The sequence below is a fragment of the Stenella coeruleoalba genome (assembly GCF_951394435.1).
Source record: "Stenella coeruleoalba genome assembly, chromosome: 5".
In the NCBI taxonomy this organism is placed as follows: domain Eukaryota; kingdom Metazoa; phylum Chordata; class Mammalia; order Artiodactyla; family Delphinidae; genus Stenella; species Stenella coeruleoalba.
In genome coordinates, this window is record NC_137150.1 from 48,686,159 (window position 1) to 48,704,605 (window position 18,447).

The 18,447-nt window shown below is 35.7% G+C and overlaps 1 protein-coding gene across 1 annotated transcript in view; it reads left to right on the top strand.

Moving 5' to 3' along the window:
• Positions 1 to 16,831, top strand: part of SEC62 (SEC62 homolog, preprotein translocation factor) — a 31,238-nt gene extending 14,407 nt beyond the window's left edge. Inside the window, exons 4-8 of the mRNA XM_079923275.1 lie at positions 1,620 to 1,824; positions 2,070 to 2,162; positions 5,214 to 5,274; positions 9,476 to 9,595; positions 13,633 to 16,831. Of these exons, the coding sequence (XP_079779401.1) occupies positions 1,620 to 1,824; positions 2,070 to 2,162; positions 5,214 to 5,274; positions 9,476 to 9,595; positions 13,633 to 14,102 (949 nt within the window). The 3' untranslated portion in view covers positions 14,103 to 16,831. The remainder of the gene's footprint in view (positions 1 to 1,619; positions 1,825 to 2,069; positions 2,163 to 5,213; positions 5,275 to 9,475; positions 9,596 to 13,632) is intronic.
• The last annotated feature ends 1,616 nt before the right edge of the window (positions 16,832 to 18,447 follow it).

Here is an 18,447-nt window from a genome sequence, read left to right on the forward strand (position 1 = left end):
GCCAAGCAGGTCAAAACACAGGTGGGCACAAGATAATGATCAGAAATAAGTTGTCTTTAGGCAAGAAGGAGGCATCTAGTTAGCAAGTGGTATGATGTGCTGGAGTAGGCACCAGTGAAGGTATTGAATAGAAAGGTGGATAGTTACCATTAACAGGCACAGATGGTGGCAGTGGGACCTAGCTTCTAGTTGTGTTTTGGTAGTTGTACTTTATCAAGGCAGGAATAAAGAAATCAGGAACTCTGAAACTGGAACATAAGATTTGAAAAGATGGCTTTTAGATGACAAAGGTAAGGTTAAACCAGTTTCTTGAGTAGGATTAGAAAAGATTGAGGCAGCCAAGGTTGACTTAATTTGGGGTCAGCTGAGCTTCTAAATTCATCAGATAAAGAAGTGAATAAAGCAAGGATCTTACTCTTAAGAAGTTTACAGTCTAGTGAAGGCAAACAAGCATGTTATAAATTGTATACTAAACTAAAAGAATAAATGCTGTGGATAGGATAACAGGAAACAGGAGGAAGGATGAGGGATAGATTTATAATTTTAAACAGGGTAGGCTTAGTAGAGAGGGTAACATTTGAGGGAAGACTTGAAAGAAGTGAGGAAGTAGACCAAAAGGACATGCTTATTTGGGAGAAGAGCATTCTAGATAAAGGGAATAGCCAGTGGAAATGCCCTGAAGTAGGAATATTAAAAAAAACAACAACAACAAAATAACCCCTGCTAAATAGAAGAAAGATCAGTTTATTGAGAGAAATTAGTGAAGCAAGGAACACATGGTGTTGTTCTGCTACATATATTGTACAGTTTTCAACTTGATACTGTGTTGTTTTCAGAGTCCAGAAATCCCACCTTAGCATATTTAATTATTCCTTAGTTAATTGGAGATACTTAATTATAGTGACAGGCTGAATAGTGAAGTACATGGAGGGAAGAAAAATACATCAAGAAGGACAGGTGAAGACACGATTTGGATCAGTCAGATCATGGGCACATTTTTTTTTTTTTTTTTTGTGGTACGCGGGCCTCTCACTGTTGTGGTCTCTCCCGTTGCGGAGCACAGGCTCCGGACGCGCAGGCTCAGCGGCCATGGCTCATGGGCCCAGCTGCTCCACGGCATGTGGGATCTTCCCAGACCGGGGCACGAACACGCGTCCCCTGCATCGGCAGGCGGACTCTCACCCACTGCGCCACCAGGGAAGCCTGGGCACATTTTTAATCTGCTAACATTTCTTAAACTGTTACATTTATTTTCCCCATATATTTATATACCACTTATATCTGCTCTTGAATTTGAGACTTAACTTTAAATAAAGCAGTCTTGATTACTCCTAATGAACCTAGAGAAAAACTTGAGGATAATTCCAAACCTATAATCTCATTAAATTATACAGTTAAAAAATGAAAATTAGGTTGACAACTTTCATATAATCAAATTGGCTACACAGGTTTTCAGTTAGACATTTTTGATTGTTCTTCAATGGGCTTACTAGCTGTAATTTCTTTTGTGAGTTGCCAGTGTGTCTTCCTTTGCTCATTTTATTCAGGTCTTGAAATTTTTGCTTTTCAGTCTGTATATAATTTATAGGGAATGTAATGTCATATCTTTGTTTCCAAAGGCTTTTAAAGAAACAGTTTTTTCATCGGGCACTAAAAGTAATGAAAATGAAGTATGAGAAAGACATAAAAAAAGAAAAAGAGAAAGGAAAAGCTGAAAGTGGAAAAGAAGAAGATAAAAAGAGCAAGAAAGAAAATCTAAAGGATGAAAAGACAAAAAAGGAAAAAGAAAAAAAGAAAGATGGTGAAAAGGAAGAATCCAAAAAGGTGATTTCAACTAAAATTAAGTAAAAATCAAAAAATTATTACTTGCACATTAGCACTACTGGTGTATCAGCACTTTAAAATATTGCGCAACAACCACTTAAACCACATTAGGATTCTTACAAATACTGTGGTTGAGAATTTTGATTTCTGTGTCTCATATAGTGAAACTTTGACTATATGGATGTTACATTGCTTTTTGCTTCTTTGCAAACGTGTTTTCTTCTATTCAACTTGTTTTTTAATAGGAGGAAACTCCTGGAACTCCCAAAAAGAAGGAAACTAAGAAAAAATTCAAGCTTGAGCCACATGATGATCAAGTTTTTCTGGATGGAAATGAGGTGAGAGTATCTAGCTTATAAGTAGAAATCCAATTTTCCATAGGAGTTTTTAGAATTATCTTTGATGCCTTCACTAAGAAAAGAAGTAATTCAGATAAATTTAACCATGTAGATACAAAATCTACTTTTTAAAAGTGAATGTCTCTGAATTTAGATTTATAAAAATTTTTTTAAATCAATCTGAATCGGGTTCAGCTGTCTATGATAGATAGGAAACATGAAATAACAGTGGCTTAAAACAAAACAGATACTTGTTTCTCTCTCATTAATGAAATCGGAAGGTAAGCAGATATGGCAGCTCCAGGGTGGATCTGAACTTTTCCGCCTGTGTGAGGCAGTTAGTAAAGATTACCTCATGGTGCAAAATGACTGCCAGCCTTATATCTGCATCCAGAGGAGGGAAGGAGAATGAGGGACATGCTTCCTTTTTAAGGATACTTTCCAGGAAGCTGGCGATTTTATTTCTGCATGTATTCCATTGGCCGGAACCTACTCATATGGTCATGCCTACCTGCAGTAAAGTCTTAGAAATATGCTTTTTATACTGGATGGTCATTTGCCCAGTAAAGTATAAGATTCCCATTAGAATCAAAGGAAAAAAAGTACAATGGTTAAGGAGGGACACCTACAGGTTTCTGCCTCTTATAGTTAGACACACGACTATCAGGGTCTAAAATTTTCAATATTACTTGATGCTTTACTCAAGGAGATCATTTTTATTTATTTAATTTAGTGGCTTATTTTTATGGTTGTAGCCTTCCATGAAGACCACTTAATTTAGTCATTTAACCAATACAAAAACATTTACTTATATACTGACCATTGAGTTGTTGTGAATTTCTTGCTATACCTAATACAAAAGTAGTATAAATAGAAAGCAGTGGTTCCTGGAGCTATGAGCTTGAATATCTGGGAAGGCTTTTCACAAAACATGTGCACTAGGCTCATTCCAGGCATACTTGCATGAGGATCTCTAGGGTGGAATCTATAGTAAGTGAGTGTGTATATGGATGTGTGTGTGTGTTTTGTATAATGTATCCCTGGGTGATTCTGGTGAACCCCTGCTTAAGAACCAATGTAATAGAAGACCACAGGTCTTTCTTAATGTGAAAGCGCAAATACCTTCAGTTAAACATCAGGCATTGGCTATATGCGAAGTCGTTTTTATAGGTGTTGGGAATAACATGATAAATAGGATAAAATTATCTTCTTGGAAGCTCTTATAGTCTAGCAAGCATACAAGCGTTTAAACGTGGTATGGGCATACCTCATTTTATTGTACTTCTGTTTATTGTGCTTCAGAGATAAAGTTTTTTGTTTGTTTTTTTGTTTTCAGCAAATTGAAGGTTTACAGCAACCCTGCATTAAGTCTATCAACTCCGTTTTTCCAACAGCATTTGATCACTTTGTGTCTGTCCCATTTTGGTATTTTTCACAATATTTCAAACCCTCCTCCAGCAAAAAAATTAAGACTCACCAAAGGCTCAGGTGATGGTTAACATTTTTTAGCAATAAATTATTTTTTACTTAGGGTATGTACATTGTTTTCTTAGACTTAATACTATTGCACACTTAATAGACTATAGTATAGTGTAAACATAACTTTTACATGCACTGGGAAACCCCAAAAAAATGCATTATTGCGGTGATCTGGAGCTGAACTGGAAATACCTCTGAGGTACACTGTATATATTATATAGTACAGTATAATATAGTCCATGCCTGTACTATATTACAGCATGGTGAGTATTATGATGGGAGAATACCAATTAGGGATAGGTAATTTAATCAAGAGAGGATAAGAAGCGTCTGGAGATTCTGGACACTTGACCTGAGCCTTGAAGGATGACTGGTAGATTGCCAGGTACACTGCAAAGGAGTTATAGGTCTGTTAGACAAAGGAAGCTTTTTCCTGAGCAAAAGCATGGGTGCTTGCATTCCCAAAAAGGCTAAGATTTTATTCTGTAGAAAGAAGCAGGCTTTGAAACTTTTGAAGATGGGAAACATCTTTAAAAACTTGTTTCTTTAGAATGCTAAATGGCAGAAGTGATGTCTGTGGATCCGATTTCCAGGATAAATGTGCAGCATTAAAAAAGAGAAATGTTAGAAAAAGAAGCAAATCAAAAAGCAGTAACCAAGAGCGCTAGTCAAAATAGAACCAGGAGGGTTTCCCTGGTGGCTCAGTGGTTAAGAGTCCGCCTGCCGATGCAGGGGACACGGGTTCGTGCCCCGGTCCGGGAAGATCCCACATGCTGCGGGGCGGCTAGGCCCGTGAGCCATGGCCGCTGAGCCTGCGCGTCCGGAGCCTGTGCTCTGCAATGGGAGAGGCCACAACAGTGAGAGGCCCGCGTACTGCAAAAAAAAAAAAAAAAAAAAAATAGAACCAGGAAATGGAAGAGTACTGTTATTTATAGAAACTGAGAGATAAAACTAAGAGTTTTATGGATGATGAACAGAGTTCTGATTATTCTAAATGAAGTAAATTTCTGTTTTCTAAAGTAAGCTTTAAAAGCAGTGGTTCCCAGCTTTGCAGCTACAGACCCTCCGTGGGGAGCTGGCAATGAACTTATTGCAGGGAGTCATAGAATCTTTATGTTCACTGAGCAAGATCTTTAATAATGGTTCTTTGCTTCTCATCAGTTGGGTGGAATTGAGAGCTGCTGGATCTTTAATAGGGCCTGACTGGAATCTATCATAACTGTGCTCTTAGACGGGTTGGTTCTACTCTACTCAATGCCAGTATACATCATTACATTAGGGGCAAAAAGGCTGTACAATTGCTGGTAATTAGGTTAAGTAATTGTTTGCACACAGGAGTAAACTGCTAAAAGCATGCAAGTACATAGAAATGTACTTAACTGTGTTACGTAATTTATAGTTTTTAAAATAATTTTCTAACTGAATGGATACCAAAAGAAACACTGCTACTAAAGGAATAGTCTTTGGAATTTGTTTACCTTTAAAAGTAGTTCTTATATGTTAAGAGGTTGGAAGTAACTGTTCTAATGTAACCTTAGAACTTTAAGCACTGAGGTTTCTTGATTCTTCTAGGTATTTGTGTGGATCTATGACCCAGTTCACTTTAAAACATTTGTCATGGGATTAATCCTTGGTAAGTACAATCTCTAAAATTTAGAAAGGGATATAAACAACGCAGAAGCCAGAAAGAAAATATTTAACATAAAATAGTTATTTTTTTAAAGTACATTTTAAATAAAGCCAGAAGATAAATGATAAACTGAGGAGAATATTTGCACTACATCTTTAAGAGATTAGCAACCTGCTAGAAAAATGGTAAAGGTAACTCACAGATAAAGAAATACAGTGACTGGACTTCCCTGGTGGCGCAGTGGTTAAGAATCCGCCTGCCAGTGCAGGGAACATGGGTTCGAGCCCTGGTCTGGGAAGATCCCACATGCTACAGAGCAACTAAGCCTGTGTGCCACAACTGCTGAGCCTGTTCTCTGGAGCCTGTGAGCCACAACTACTGAGCCCACACGCCTAGAGCCTATGCTCCACAACAAGAGAAGCCACCGCAATGAGAAGCCCACGCACCGCAACGAAGAGTAGCCCCTGCTCACCACAACTAGAGAAAGCCCGCATGCAGCAACGAAGACCCTACGCAGCCAAAAATAAAATATAAATAAATAAATAAATTTATTTTAAAAAAGAAAGAAATACAGTGACCAATAATTGTGAGTGATACTTAATCACACTCATATTAAATACGAATTAAAGTAACAGTGATTATCAAGAGAATTACAAAGTTTAATAGTACCTACTCTTAGTGAAGGTCCAACACTTAAGAAAAACCAATACTCTCCAATAATTGATATGTCCGTTATTTTATTTTTTATGGAGGGCAGTTTGGCAATATCTTCCAAATTTTAAATGTATACACATGGACTCAACTATTCTACTTCTAGGAATTTATGTCATGGCTGTTCCTAATATAGTTGCACAAAGTATCTATTCAGAAATATACATTGACACTTTATTCTAATCCAAATCCCTCAGACTATATTTAGGAGGGCCATTAGCAAATATCTTCCAAGTTTTTATTTTTAATTTTTAAATTTTATTTATTTTTTTATACAGCAGGTTACTAGTCATCAATTTTATACACATCAGTGTATACATGTCAATCCCAATTGCCCAATTCAGCACACCACCATCCCCACCCCCCCGCGGCTTTCCCCCCTTGGTGTCCATACATTTGTTCTCTACATCTGTGTCTCAATTTCTGCCCTGCAAACCGGTTCATCTGTACCATTTTTCTAGGTTCCACGTACATGAGTTAATATACGATATTTGTTTTTCTCTTTCTGACTTACTTCACTCTGTATGACAGTCTCTAGATCCATCCACATCTCAACAAATGACTCAATTTCGTTCCTTTTTATGGCTAATATTCCATTGTATACATGTGCCACAACTTCTATATCCATTCGTCTGTCAGTGGGCATTAGGTTGCTTCCATGACCTGGCTATTGTAAATAGTGCTGCAGTGAACATTGGGGTGCATGTGTCTTTTTGAATTATGGTTTTCTCTGGGTATATACCCAGTAGTGGGATTGCTGGATCATATGGTAATTCTGTTTTTAGTTTTTTAAGGAACCTGCAGCTGTTCTCCATAGTGGCTGTATCAGTTTATGTTCCCAGCCAACAGTGCAAGAGGGTTCCCTTTTCTCCACACCCTCTCCCGCATTTGTTGTTTGTAGATTTTCTGATGATGGCCATCCTAACTGGTGTGAGGTGATACCTCATTGTAGTTTTGATTTGTGTTTTTCTAACAATTAGTGATGTTGAGCAGCTTTTCATGTGCTTCTTGGCCATCTGTATGTCTTCTTTGGAGAAATGTCTATTTAGGTCTTCTGCCCATTTTTGGATTGGGTTGTTTGTTTCTTTAATATTGAGCTGCATGAGCTGTTTATTATAGTTTGGAGGTTAATCCTTTGTCCGTTGATTCGTTTGCAAATATTTTCTCCCATTCTGAGGGTTGTCTTTTCGTCTTGCTTATGGTTTCCTTTGCTGTGCAAAAGCTTTGAAGTTTCATTAGGTCCCATTTGTTTATTTTTGTTTTTATTTCCATTGCTCTAGTAGGAGGTGGATCAAAAAAGATCTTGCTGTGATTTGTGTCCAAGAGTGTTCTTCTATGTTTTCCTCTAAGAGTTTTATAATGTCCGGTCTTACATTTAGGTCTCGAATCCATTTTGAGTTTATTTTTGTGTATGGTGTTAGGGAGTGTTCTAATTTCATTCTTTTACATGTAGCTGTCCAGTTTTCCCAGCACCACTTATTGAAGAAACTGTCTTTTCTCCATTGTATATCCTTGTCATAGATTAGTTGACCATAGGTGTGTGGGTTTATCTCTGGGCTTTCTATCTTGTTCCATTGATCTATGTTTCTGCTTTTGTGCCAGTACCATATTGTGTTGATTACTGTAGCTTTGTAGTATAGTTTGAAGTCAGGGAGTCTGATTCCTCCAGCTCCGTTTTTTTTCCCTCAAGACTGCTTTGGCTATTTGGGATCTTTTGTGTCTCCATACAAATTTTAAGATTTTTTGTTCTAGTTCCATAAAAAATGCCATTGGTAATTTGATTGCATTGAATCTGTAGATTGCTTTGGGTAGTATAGTCATTTTCACAATATTGATTCTTCCAATCCAAGAACATGGTATATCTCTCTATCTGTTGGTATCATCTTTAACTTCTTTCATCAGTGTCTTATAGTTTTCTGCATACAGGTCCTTTGTCTCCCTAGGTAGGTTTATTCCTAGGTATTTTATGCTTTTTGTTACACTGGTAAATGGGAGTGTTTCCTTAATTTCTCTTTCAGATTTTTCATCATTAGTATATAGGAAAGCAAGAGATTTCTGTGCATTAATTTTGTATCCTGCTACTTTACCAAATTCATTGATTAGCTCTAGTAGTTTTCTGGTGACATTTTTAGGATTCTCTGTATAGTATCATGTCATCTGCAAACATCTTTCAAGTTTTAAATGCCTTTACCCTTTGACCTAATAGTTACACTTCAAGGAATTTATCCTGTGCTGTAATCACAGTTGCACACATGTACATGTACATTGGTATTTGTTGCCCTCTCGTCTGTAATAGGATAAAACTGGAAACAGATCAGGTCCCTCAGTAGGAGGATGGTGAAATAAATTTCAGTGCAACTGTGTGCCAGAATATCATGCAGCTTTTAAAGAATTAGATAAGACTAATTCTTATTAGTACTCACTAAAAGATATCTAGAATAGATTAAATGAACACTGTGAAAGAGTAAGAGTGTTATAAGCTCATTTTTGTAAAAAAAAAAAAAAAAATTCTGTGTAGCTAGTTTTAATTGTGTATAGGCAGTTTCTGGGAATACAAATAAATCATAGTAATTAACCTCTGGGGAATGGACCAAGAATTGGATGAAGACTTCACATTATACCTTTTGGTTTGTTTTTTATTGTTTCTTCTTTTACTGTTTTGGTTTTTTTGTTTGTTTGTTTGTTTTGGGGTTTTTTTGCTTCTTTTGTTACCATAGGTATGTGTTATTCCTGTAAATTTAGTGGGGCGGGTATAGGAGTAGAGGGAGGGAATGATTTAACAAGTAGAAAAAAATAGCAGTTAAGCAAGTTTGATCAATATGATCATAGGATCCCATTCAAAATAATAAATCCAATCCTTAGCTTATAAATGAAATAGCTAGAATTTGAATTTGAATCCTGATCTCTTTTGCTATAAATACCTAAAAACCAGATCTTTCTTTTGATTGTTCCATGTGGTTCCACTGTACTTAGAAAAAAACTGGAGATGCTTGTATACAGCTTCCCTAACTACCAAAAATGATCTGTATCAGAATTTCCTGGTGAGCTTTTCATTTGGTAGATGTCAGAGCTTCACCCCAGAACCAATCTCCAGGGAGGGATCTTTGGAATCATTTTTGGTTAGTTCTGTTGTTTGGTTGCTGTTTCTTTAAGCTTCCCTATTTGATAGACAGATATCTTATAGTCAAAAAGTTAACAGCAGCAGCAGTTGATCATTTAAGGAGCTAACAGTCTCACATTTTTAGACAATACTTTTTTCTAATTATATATAGTTTATACTAGAAAAATCCTAATCTAATTTAAAAATAGTAGTTAAACTATGAAATGGTTGATAATCCACCATTTTTTACCTATAAAAATGGCAATTTTATATGTTTCAATATGGTTTTGTTTTATTTCTCCCCCTAGGAGTATATTCACTGTTATGGCAACTAAGCCATTTAAAATTTTAATCTAAAGGTTATGTATGTAACTTTTTCATTTCTTGTTCCAGTGATTGCAGTGATAGCAGCCACCCTCTTCCCTCTTTGGCCAGCAGAAATGAGAGTAGGTGTTTATTACCTCAGTGTGGGTGCAGGCTGTTTTGTAGCCAGCATTCTTCTCCTTGCTGTTGGTAAGTATTGTTATTGATAAGACTGACCTCGGTAAGAGGTAGATATTGAGCAGTTTGGACTATAATCTGGAGCTTCAGTAAAGTTTAACAGCAAAATTAATGTAAGTGAATCAAGAAATATATGGGCCTACTTTTTGGGTCATATCCCAAAACTGACTCAGGCTTGAAGTAGTATATGTGCTTGATTAGATTTGGTCTGTTGTGTTGAAAGGATTTAATATGTCTCAGTCTGCAAATAGTTATGCTTTAAGATTTAACTACCACAAGGACTTCAATATTTTTACAGTGGTTGATCATTTATTAGGCATAATATTTTCAGTAAACACTTTTTTTTTTACTCAAGGCAAGTGAAACTTATTTTAAACATTTACATTTTATACAATAAATGATTGTAAACAATTGATATGCCATTTTTAGTAAAAATCAGTTTGTACCATGTACCAAGGTAAATTCTTGATGCATTAACAGGTTGTAGAATGCTGTTTAAAAATCAACAAGAAAATGTAAATAATGTTATTTTATGTTTCTGGATGATTGGGGTCTTTCATGGCTAAAATAACAATATAAAAATAACCCAATTCGAAAGAGGAAATTCAAAACAATTGATTAATAAATATATGAAAAATACTCATCACTAGTTATCAAATGATAAAATTAGGATAATGTGGTATTTTTTGCTTATATAATTAGGAACTTAAAAAATTTTTTTTGTTTTGTTTGAAATGGAAATAGTGCCAAGGAGGGTTTGACTATAAGGAAGTATGCCTAGGGCTTCCCTGGTGGCGCAGTGGTTGAGAGTCCGCCTGCCGATGCAGGGGACATGGGTTCGTGACCCGGTCCGGGAAGATCCCACATGCCGCGGAGCGGCTGGGCCCGTGAGCTATGGCCACTGATGCTGCGCGTCCAGAGCCTGTGCTCCGCAACGGGAGAGGCCACAACAGTGAGAGGCCCACGTACCACAAAAAAAAAAAAAAAAGGAAGTATGCCTAAATATAAATGGTGGTGGTAGTTTTGAATGATTTTAATGTTCTTCTTTACACTTGTCTGTATTTTTTACAATGAACATGTTACTATGAGAAAAAACAAGTATTATTTTGCTTAAAATTCTAGTCTTTGAAGATTTTCCTGTATAGGGTAAACTGGTCTAATTTAGTTTTTCATTTTGGGAAAGAAATAGGAATTTTTTTATGCTTGTCTAAAGCTCTTTAGTGATTTTTTTTTTAACCTTATATATAATTCTTTGAACCATCGAGAGCTTATGTTGGTATATGGTACTAAGTTCTGATTATTTTCCTCAAATGACAAATAAGCTTTTCCACCAGAACATATGGGAGTACTTCTTTATAGAAATGTTTTTAAATATCCACATCAATGATTTAATATCTGTTTTTAGAGGACATGATTTGGCCAAGATTATCTGAGGAGGGTGTGTGTTACTCTGAGATTCTATGATATGTAATGTAATAGATTCTTATGTTTATAAAGCATTACTGCTATAGCCCTAAGCAGTTTCCCTCTGCACATCCCTTCACCCTGGACATCAAAGTGTCCTGAGTTGGCGCCACCAGCCATGGACCTAGGAATTCATTGAGTATTTTCATTCAGTTCATCTTGTTTATGGGCCTCCATTTTTTTCTGGGATCTCTGACTGTGTGTGAGGCCTTTTTCATCCACCTTTCAGTTTTTCCTTCCTCTAGCTTAGTCACCTTGAAAATAGCCCTTGAAGTTTTTGCATGTAACAGCACACTTGTAGGCCAAGAAATAATATCTAAGAGTGTGAAGCAGGTAATTCGTGGTAGTGTACTACCTACATCAAGAATTAGAAGCCATAAACTTTTATCTGCCATTAGATATACTAATCAAGTTGGTGTCTTATGGTTCCCAAATCTCTGAAAATTTAGAAGCTCTTTGAAATTTTTCAGCAAAGGTTTAACTCCACTGAATAGAAATAACCCACTTGGTTATCTTTTATTTAAACCAATATTTGAAATAATTTATGGTTATTATCTTGTTTTGCTTTTTAAAGTATTGTTTCTTCAGTAATATTTTCTATAATTTTTCATTTTAAATACAGTATGGATTTAAGTAGCATTGTGCATTAAGTAGTCTTGTGAATCAAATCAGAAAATAAACCCAACGTTTTCATTGCTTCTCTTAGAAAATGTTGTTTCTCTTGGAAAATTCCAAATATACTTTCAAATGGTTTTGATCTGTACCCCACTTATAAATTGGAGATTTTTTTAATATTATCTCATGAAGTATTATATATTGGTCAAAATTATATTTGGTGCTACTTTGAATACATATTCTTAGTATTGCCATTTAAAATAAGATCTTTGCCGATTTTCTAAATATGTCACTTTTAGTATAGAAGTGGTATGACAATACATATCACAGCGGTTTTCTCATGATTCCTCTCCTTTTGCCCCTGATAATAATCTACTGCCACATAGAGAAAAACTGTAAAAAATGTTAGAATTCTGCTATACCCAGTTTATATATGGCATTAGAATTTGGATTTTATTTGCCATTTCGATATTGCTCTTTCTTGGATTTGAGGCAAGATTTCATATTATGAACTGTCTGTCTTAACAACCCTTCAAAGCCTATCATAACATCATAATTCTATTTGGAGGGAAAAATATGCAGCCTCCTTAAGAGATGTTCATTATTTTTTTCAGTGGGGTTTATTCACTGATTATTCCATAATTTCAAAGCATATTTGCCTTTTCTGTTTGTACCACAAAAGATACTGATGTATACACACACAGTCTTTCAGAATATTTATGTTCTTTTGTGAAAATAGAAATTACTGCTTTATAAAAGTCAGGGCAGCTATAACCATTTTATTTGTCCAAAGCAATGTAATGGAAGAAACATAGATGAGCTTTTCTCAGGTCTTATTTGAAAACAATGATATAATTATCAGTAAAGAAAACAAAAAGTAAAATAAAACCAAAAACCTGTCATAATTGATTAGTCCATAACATTCACATAATCATGACCTTAAAAAAAAAAAAGAAAAACCAGGCAAATCACTCACTCAGCTCTTCAATATGTTTGGTAAATTAAGAGAAAACTATATGAAATATTGGGGTTTGTGTTTGTGATAGCTCATTACTATAAACTTTAAAATTCTCAATTTCTTCCATTATCTAAACCGCAGTTTTGTCATATATTGCTCTAAAAGAGTAACTTCAAACCTATTTGTTGAAGCCATCTGGCTTTCATTAGCATTGTATGTTTCCTAATATTGGGAGAAGGTTGGTCCTTAAAATAAACAGAAATTATATACTTATTTAAGAAACTCGTAACTTCTGGTAAGACATTATCTTATTGTTCAAAAGTATTTTTTCTTAGAAGACTTATCCTTTAGGCAGGGTAGGCACATGCCTTGAACTCAAGATACATTTAGGGGCGCACGGAAATTGTTTCATTTTCATTTCTTTTAAAATCAAAAGTAATAATATATACACATATATCATAGTGAACCTGTGCAGGATTATATTTGTATTTGTACCAGTATGGTCGGAAAAGCAGAATTTTTAATATTTTTTAATGAAGGAATTGCCTTACAAAGGCAAAAGTGTCTGGGGTCTAGGGAAGTCATGGTGCAGCCCTGCTTTCTCCTTTTTAAGGCTGCTTAAGGTATCCTTCATCCTGCATTTATTTCCTTTTTCTTCTACCATGATCTCATGTACTTCAGGGTCCAACTGGCAGCTGTGCTTATTGAACTATAACATAGCAAAGTGCATAAATCATAAGTATATCCATGAAACAGCACCCGAATTAAAAAATTATAAAAGCAATTTTTTAATGGCATTGTAGCGTTATGCCCTCAAGTTCAGAGAAGAATGCTCTGTGCCTAGAATACTGTTGATAGCTGCTAAACTAGGATTTAATTGTTTATACTTAAGGTGCATGTAATATGCAAATAATAAAACTCTGAATGTTTTCCCACTTTTGCATTAACAAATATTCTTTGCTTTCTGAGTCAATGCTTGAATTATTCAATTAGAGAAATTTTTCTCCCACAGCTCGTTGCATTCTATTTCTCATCATTTGGCTCATAACTGGAGGAAGGCACCATTTTTGGTTCTTGCCAAATCTGACTGCTGACGTGGGCTTCATTGACTCCTTCAGGCCTCTGTACACACATGAATATAAAGGACCAAAAGCAGACTTAAAGAAAGATGAGAAGTCTGAAACCAAAAAGCAGCAGAAGTCCGACAGTGAGGAAAAGTCAGACAGTGAGAAAAAGGAAGATGAGGAAGGAAAAGTAGGACCAGGAAATCATGGAACAGAAGGCTCAGGTGGAGAACGGCATTCAGACACAGACAGTGACAGGCGAGAAGATGACCGATCCCAACACAGTAGTGGAAATGGGAATGATTTTGAAATGATCACAAAAGAGGAACTGGAACAGCAAACAGATGGGGATTGTGAAGAGGAGGAAGAAGAAGACAATGATGGAGAAACAACTAAATCTTCACATGAAAAATCATAATCTGACTAATTTGGGGACTAAATAAGTGCAAGAGGTTGGATTTTCTAGGTTGGCTGATCATCATAATGTACACGTGACATTTGTAGCATTCTTTAAATCCATTTACTGAAGTGGATTTGTCATCCAAGCAGTTATATTCAGCCCCTCATTTCATGTAATACTATTATTGGTACAGTCTAAAGCCATTTGTAAGTTTTATCTATTTGATAATTTTACAGTAAAATTTAGGTCTCATTTATTTTCATAGTTATCAAAGGTGCACTTTCCACAGTGACATTTACATTAATGACATTTTTTGATAGTTGTATGGCTTTTTACTGTTAGACTAATCAAAATAACTAAAAGGGATAAAAACAAACACCAACATTTCAGATTATGCATAGTTCTGTAGCCATTTCACAGTTTCTTTAAGGTGAAATGCTTAAATTATTGTTCTTGATAGTTTAGCTTTTGTTGATTATAAAATTATACCAGAAAATTTCCAAGATTCTGAGTTAGCAAGGTTCAAAAGCATTTTGTGGAAACAAGCCAACTAGTAATAATGCAGCAACACTTAGTTTAACTACAAATTCTCCTTTTCCAACTTAGGAAATCCAAACTGATTTGTACGACTGATTGAGAGTAAGGTGGTCATCTCCAACAGAGGAAGCAAGAAGCATTGGCTGGAAGGTGATGGCTCTTCTTCCCATTCCCTTGTCGTAAAGTAAAATGTATTCTGTACATAATTTACAAATAAACATTTTATTTTAATTGACTTCTTATTTAGACATTTTCTCAGAACTTAAATTTGTAAAATTAAGACCATTTAAGCATATGTTTTTAGAGAAACGGAAGTTTCAGTAACCCACAAAACATCTGTGATCTTTCTGCAGCAGCTTCAGTTTTGTGCCAACATTCCATGTATTTGAATATGAATTAAAACGATCCTTATTAAATAAGAGCAGACTTAAAGTAGCTGTTTGTACGCCTTAATGTTCATTTTGATTTATCTTAAATCTCTACATTCAGAAATGGGGTGCTGTATTATCAGACCAGGAGGACTGCTATGAAAGATAATTTACTGTTCTAAAATATCAATTTAAAATAAAGAACATAAAAGCAAACATAAGAGAACCATTGGACTCTAATTGCTTTAAACTAGTTTCGCAGTTTGATTTCATGTCTTGCAAACCTTAGTTACAAAAAAAATCTTTAGGAAAAATCATGTGTTTACTTATGAGCATAATCATTCCCTGGAGTTATACTCTTATCAAATGATAATGAATATTAAATTATTTTCCTTCAGTCACAGTGAGAGCATTTTGCTTTGTAGTTGAAATAGGTGGTGTGTATAGGTCTTCATTTTTCTTAGGCAGTTTCCCACCTAAGTGTTAGACTAAAGGTGTTAAATTTTTCTAATTGTGAAAAAGTACACTTTCTGTATACTGACACACTTTGTTAAACATGGCTTGTTTGCTTCTTTATAGTATTCCTTGTTAAGTGGACAGAAATGTGGCTGTTGGATGTTAATGCAACTCTATCAAGGATGCAGTCAATCAGTTTAAGTTTCCTAGCCAATGTTCATTGATTTAAGTGCCTGGGTGTTTTCCCCTCACATTTTCAGAGCTCTTCTGCTTTATTTCCCTAAAAGGGATGCATAATTATAACTTCTGAGCTTCTTAATCACCAGTAGCATTAATACCTATTTTGGGATATGATAATGGTACCAAAAGTGTCTTTCAGAAATAAAAATGATTTAACCTTTACTGTTGTGATAATGCCCAGGCACTCAATATTTATCCTTAAGCTCTTTATAATATATGTACTGTGTCTAACCTTTAAGACATTTGGAGCATGGCAGGAAAGTCAGCTTCTTATTGATATGTGTGGATTCTTAAAGAATGTTAGTACAAATTTTTATAAATATTTGGTGGTCCCTGGGGGAAAATGTCATTCTTACTATGGTTAGAAAGCAAGTTAGAAATTTCAGCTCTTTTACTATTCAAGGTTGTATACTTTAAACAGAAAATCAAAAGACTGCCACTGTTACATTTCTCAGAATAATAGATGGCTGTCTTTGTTGACTAACATTAAATATTCTTATGCCAGAGCATGGAAAATTGTTTACATTAGTCATTGGAATCGTGATTTAAAAAAAAAAACTTCAAGTTTGCTATGCTACTGTAAATAGAAGCATGAAGCTTTTGGATAATGTAGGATTTATTGTGGAGTGGGTATAAATTGACTTAACTAATAAGCAGGATTGAATTAATGAACTGAGTCCAGATAATAATAATAATGCATTTGTGATTGTAAAGTCAATGTATTAAATAGGTTGTTTCTCCTTTTCCCTCCCACTGATTTCTTTAATTTTCAAACTATATGGCCTTCTAGATGACTTTAATTGAAATAATTTGGATTTAGCCAAATACTATCAAAAAGTAATAAATTTTAATATGTCACATTAAAATTACGCAGTGGTGATGGGTTTTAATGTTTTCCCCCCTTCTGGTTTTACATTATGAGTACCAATTAGCTGCTAACTATAGAAAAATCATCTTGTATCTTTTATAAATTGAATTTTCTTTTTTGAATCTTTATGAGGAATTGGAAAACAATAAGTACAGTTGATCATCATTATTCGTGTAGTTAGGTTCTGTAAAGTCACCACCAACACGGAATTAACAAATACTGAATCATTGCTCCTAGGGGAAATACTGGGGTTATTGTGTGAGCTTCTGGCCACATTTTCACCAGCTAATCAATACATAAATTTGTTTTAGGTGTCTTTCTGTTTTGTTGAGTTAAGTAACATTGAACTCATGGTCAACAGCACCATAACTTCATGCCCGACCCAAGCTTATCTAACACGTGCTTTCTCCATATGGTCTATTACAGCCTTCTAGTACTTAGGAACACTAGACAGCATTTCAGCACTACATTTGGGGACCATTTTAAACAGTAAAATCACCAGTAAAAAAGCACAAAAATGCTAAAAACAATGCACTAAATAGAGCAAACGATGCTTGTTTAAGAGAGCTGAACCAAGGACACAGCATGTCAACTTGTCACCCTCAACTGGGAACATATGCATTGGGCAAGTCAAATTTTTCACCTCTATGCATGATTGTGAAAGCACCACAGAAGTTTTAAACAACAGGCAAATTTACAAATACAGAATCCACAAATAAGGAACAATTGTACTTAACTGTATTATAAAGCTGTGACATATCTGTCTGATCTACAGAATAGGATTTATTGCTGAATCATGCTCTAGTATTTCCATAACATTTTAAATATCCATTCTGTCTGAAAGTAAATATTTAGTTCCTACTTGTATGTAGTAGTTTCCTTTTACTCTTTGTTTTAGCAGTATTTCAGTTCTTTGTCCATTTGTTCAGTAATACCAAACACAGCGTGTCAGAATTTTAGGTGTAGCCATGAATTTTTTTTTTTTTCTTTCTTAGCGGTACGCGGGCCTCTCACTGTCGTGGCCTCTCCCGTTGCGGAGCACAGGCTCCGGACGCGCAGGCTCAGCGGCCATGGCTCACGGGCCCAGCCGCTCCGGAGCCTGTGCTCCGCAACGGGAGAGGCCACGACAGTGAGAGGCCCGCGTATCGCAAAAAAAAAAAAAAAAGTTTTGCCCTCTTGGACCATCAGGTAGTGTGAAAAGTGCTATGGTAGGGATTTGCCAAATGTGCTGGATATCTCTGCCTTTCCAGTTCCACTCTGCTCTCTGCCCTCAAGAGACTTATGAGTGGACCACAGCAGTGGGCTGCCTCGCCTCCTGGCTTCTGGGTGGGTGTGGCTAAGGAGTGTCCTAGCTGGAGATCTGAGGATGGTCAGGGTAACCTCTTCTCTCTGCTCTCCCACTATGGGCTCCCTCAATAGTCAAAGGTTACCACTTCCTCTAAACTTCTCTTCACTCCTTTCCTTCAAGTTGCCACTTCCTGTTCTCTTCCCTTCTGGCCAAGCGGTGATGTCAGCTCTGCTGATACTGGCCTGGAGTTGTTGAAGCTATTGTGCCTCCTCTTGTGGCTCCCCTACACCCCACATCTTTGTTAGTATCTCCTCAAAGTATCTTAATTTAAGAATCATCTGCTTCCTATTGGGAACCAAGACCAAGTAAACCAGAGAAATTCCTAGAGAACAATTCTGATGAAGAGTTTACCTCTTTGACGGGTCCTTGTCCCCAAACATTATTAGAAAGTATCTCACAACCTTACAGAGCATGCCCTAAGAGTTTCGTTTTGTTTTTATTTTTGTTTTCTGGGGAGGTTTTTTTGAATTTTATTTATTTTTTATACAACAGGTTCTCATTAGTTATCTATTTTATACATATTAGTATATATATGTCAATCCCAAT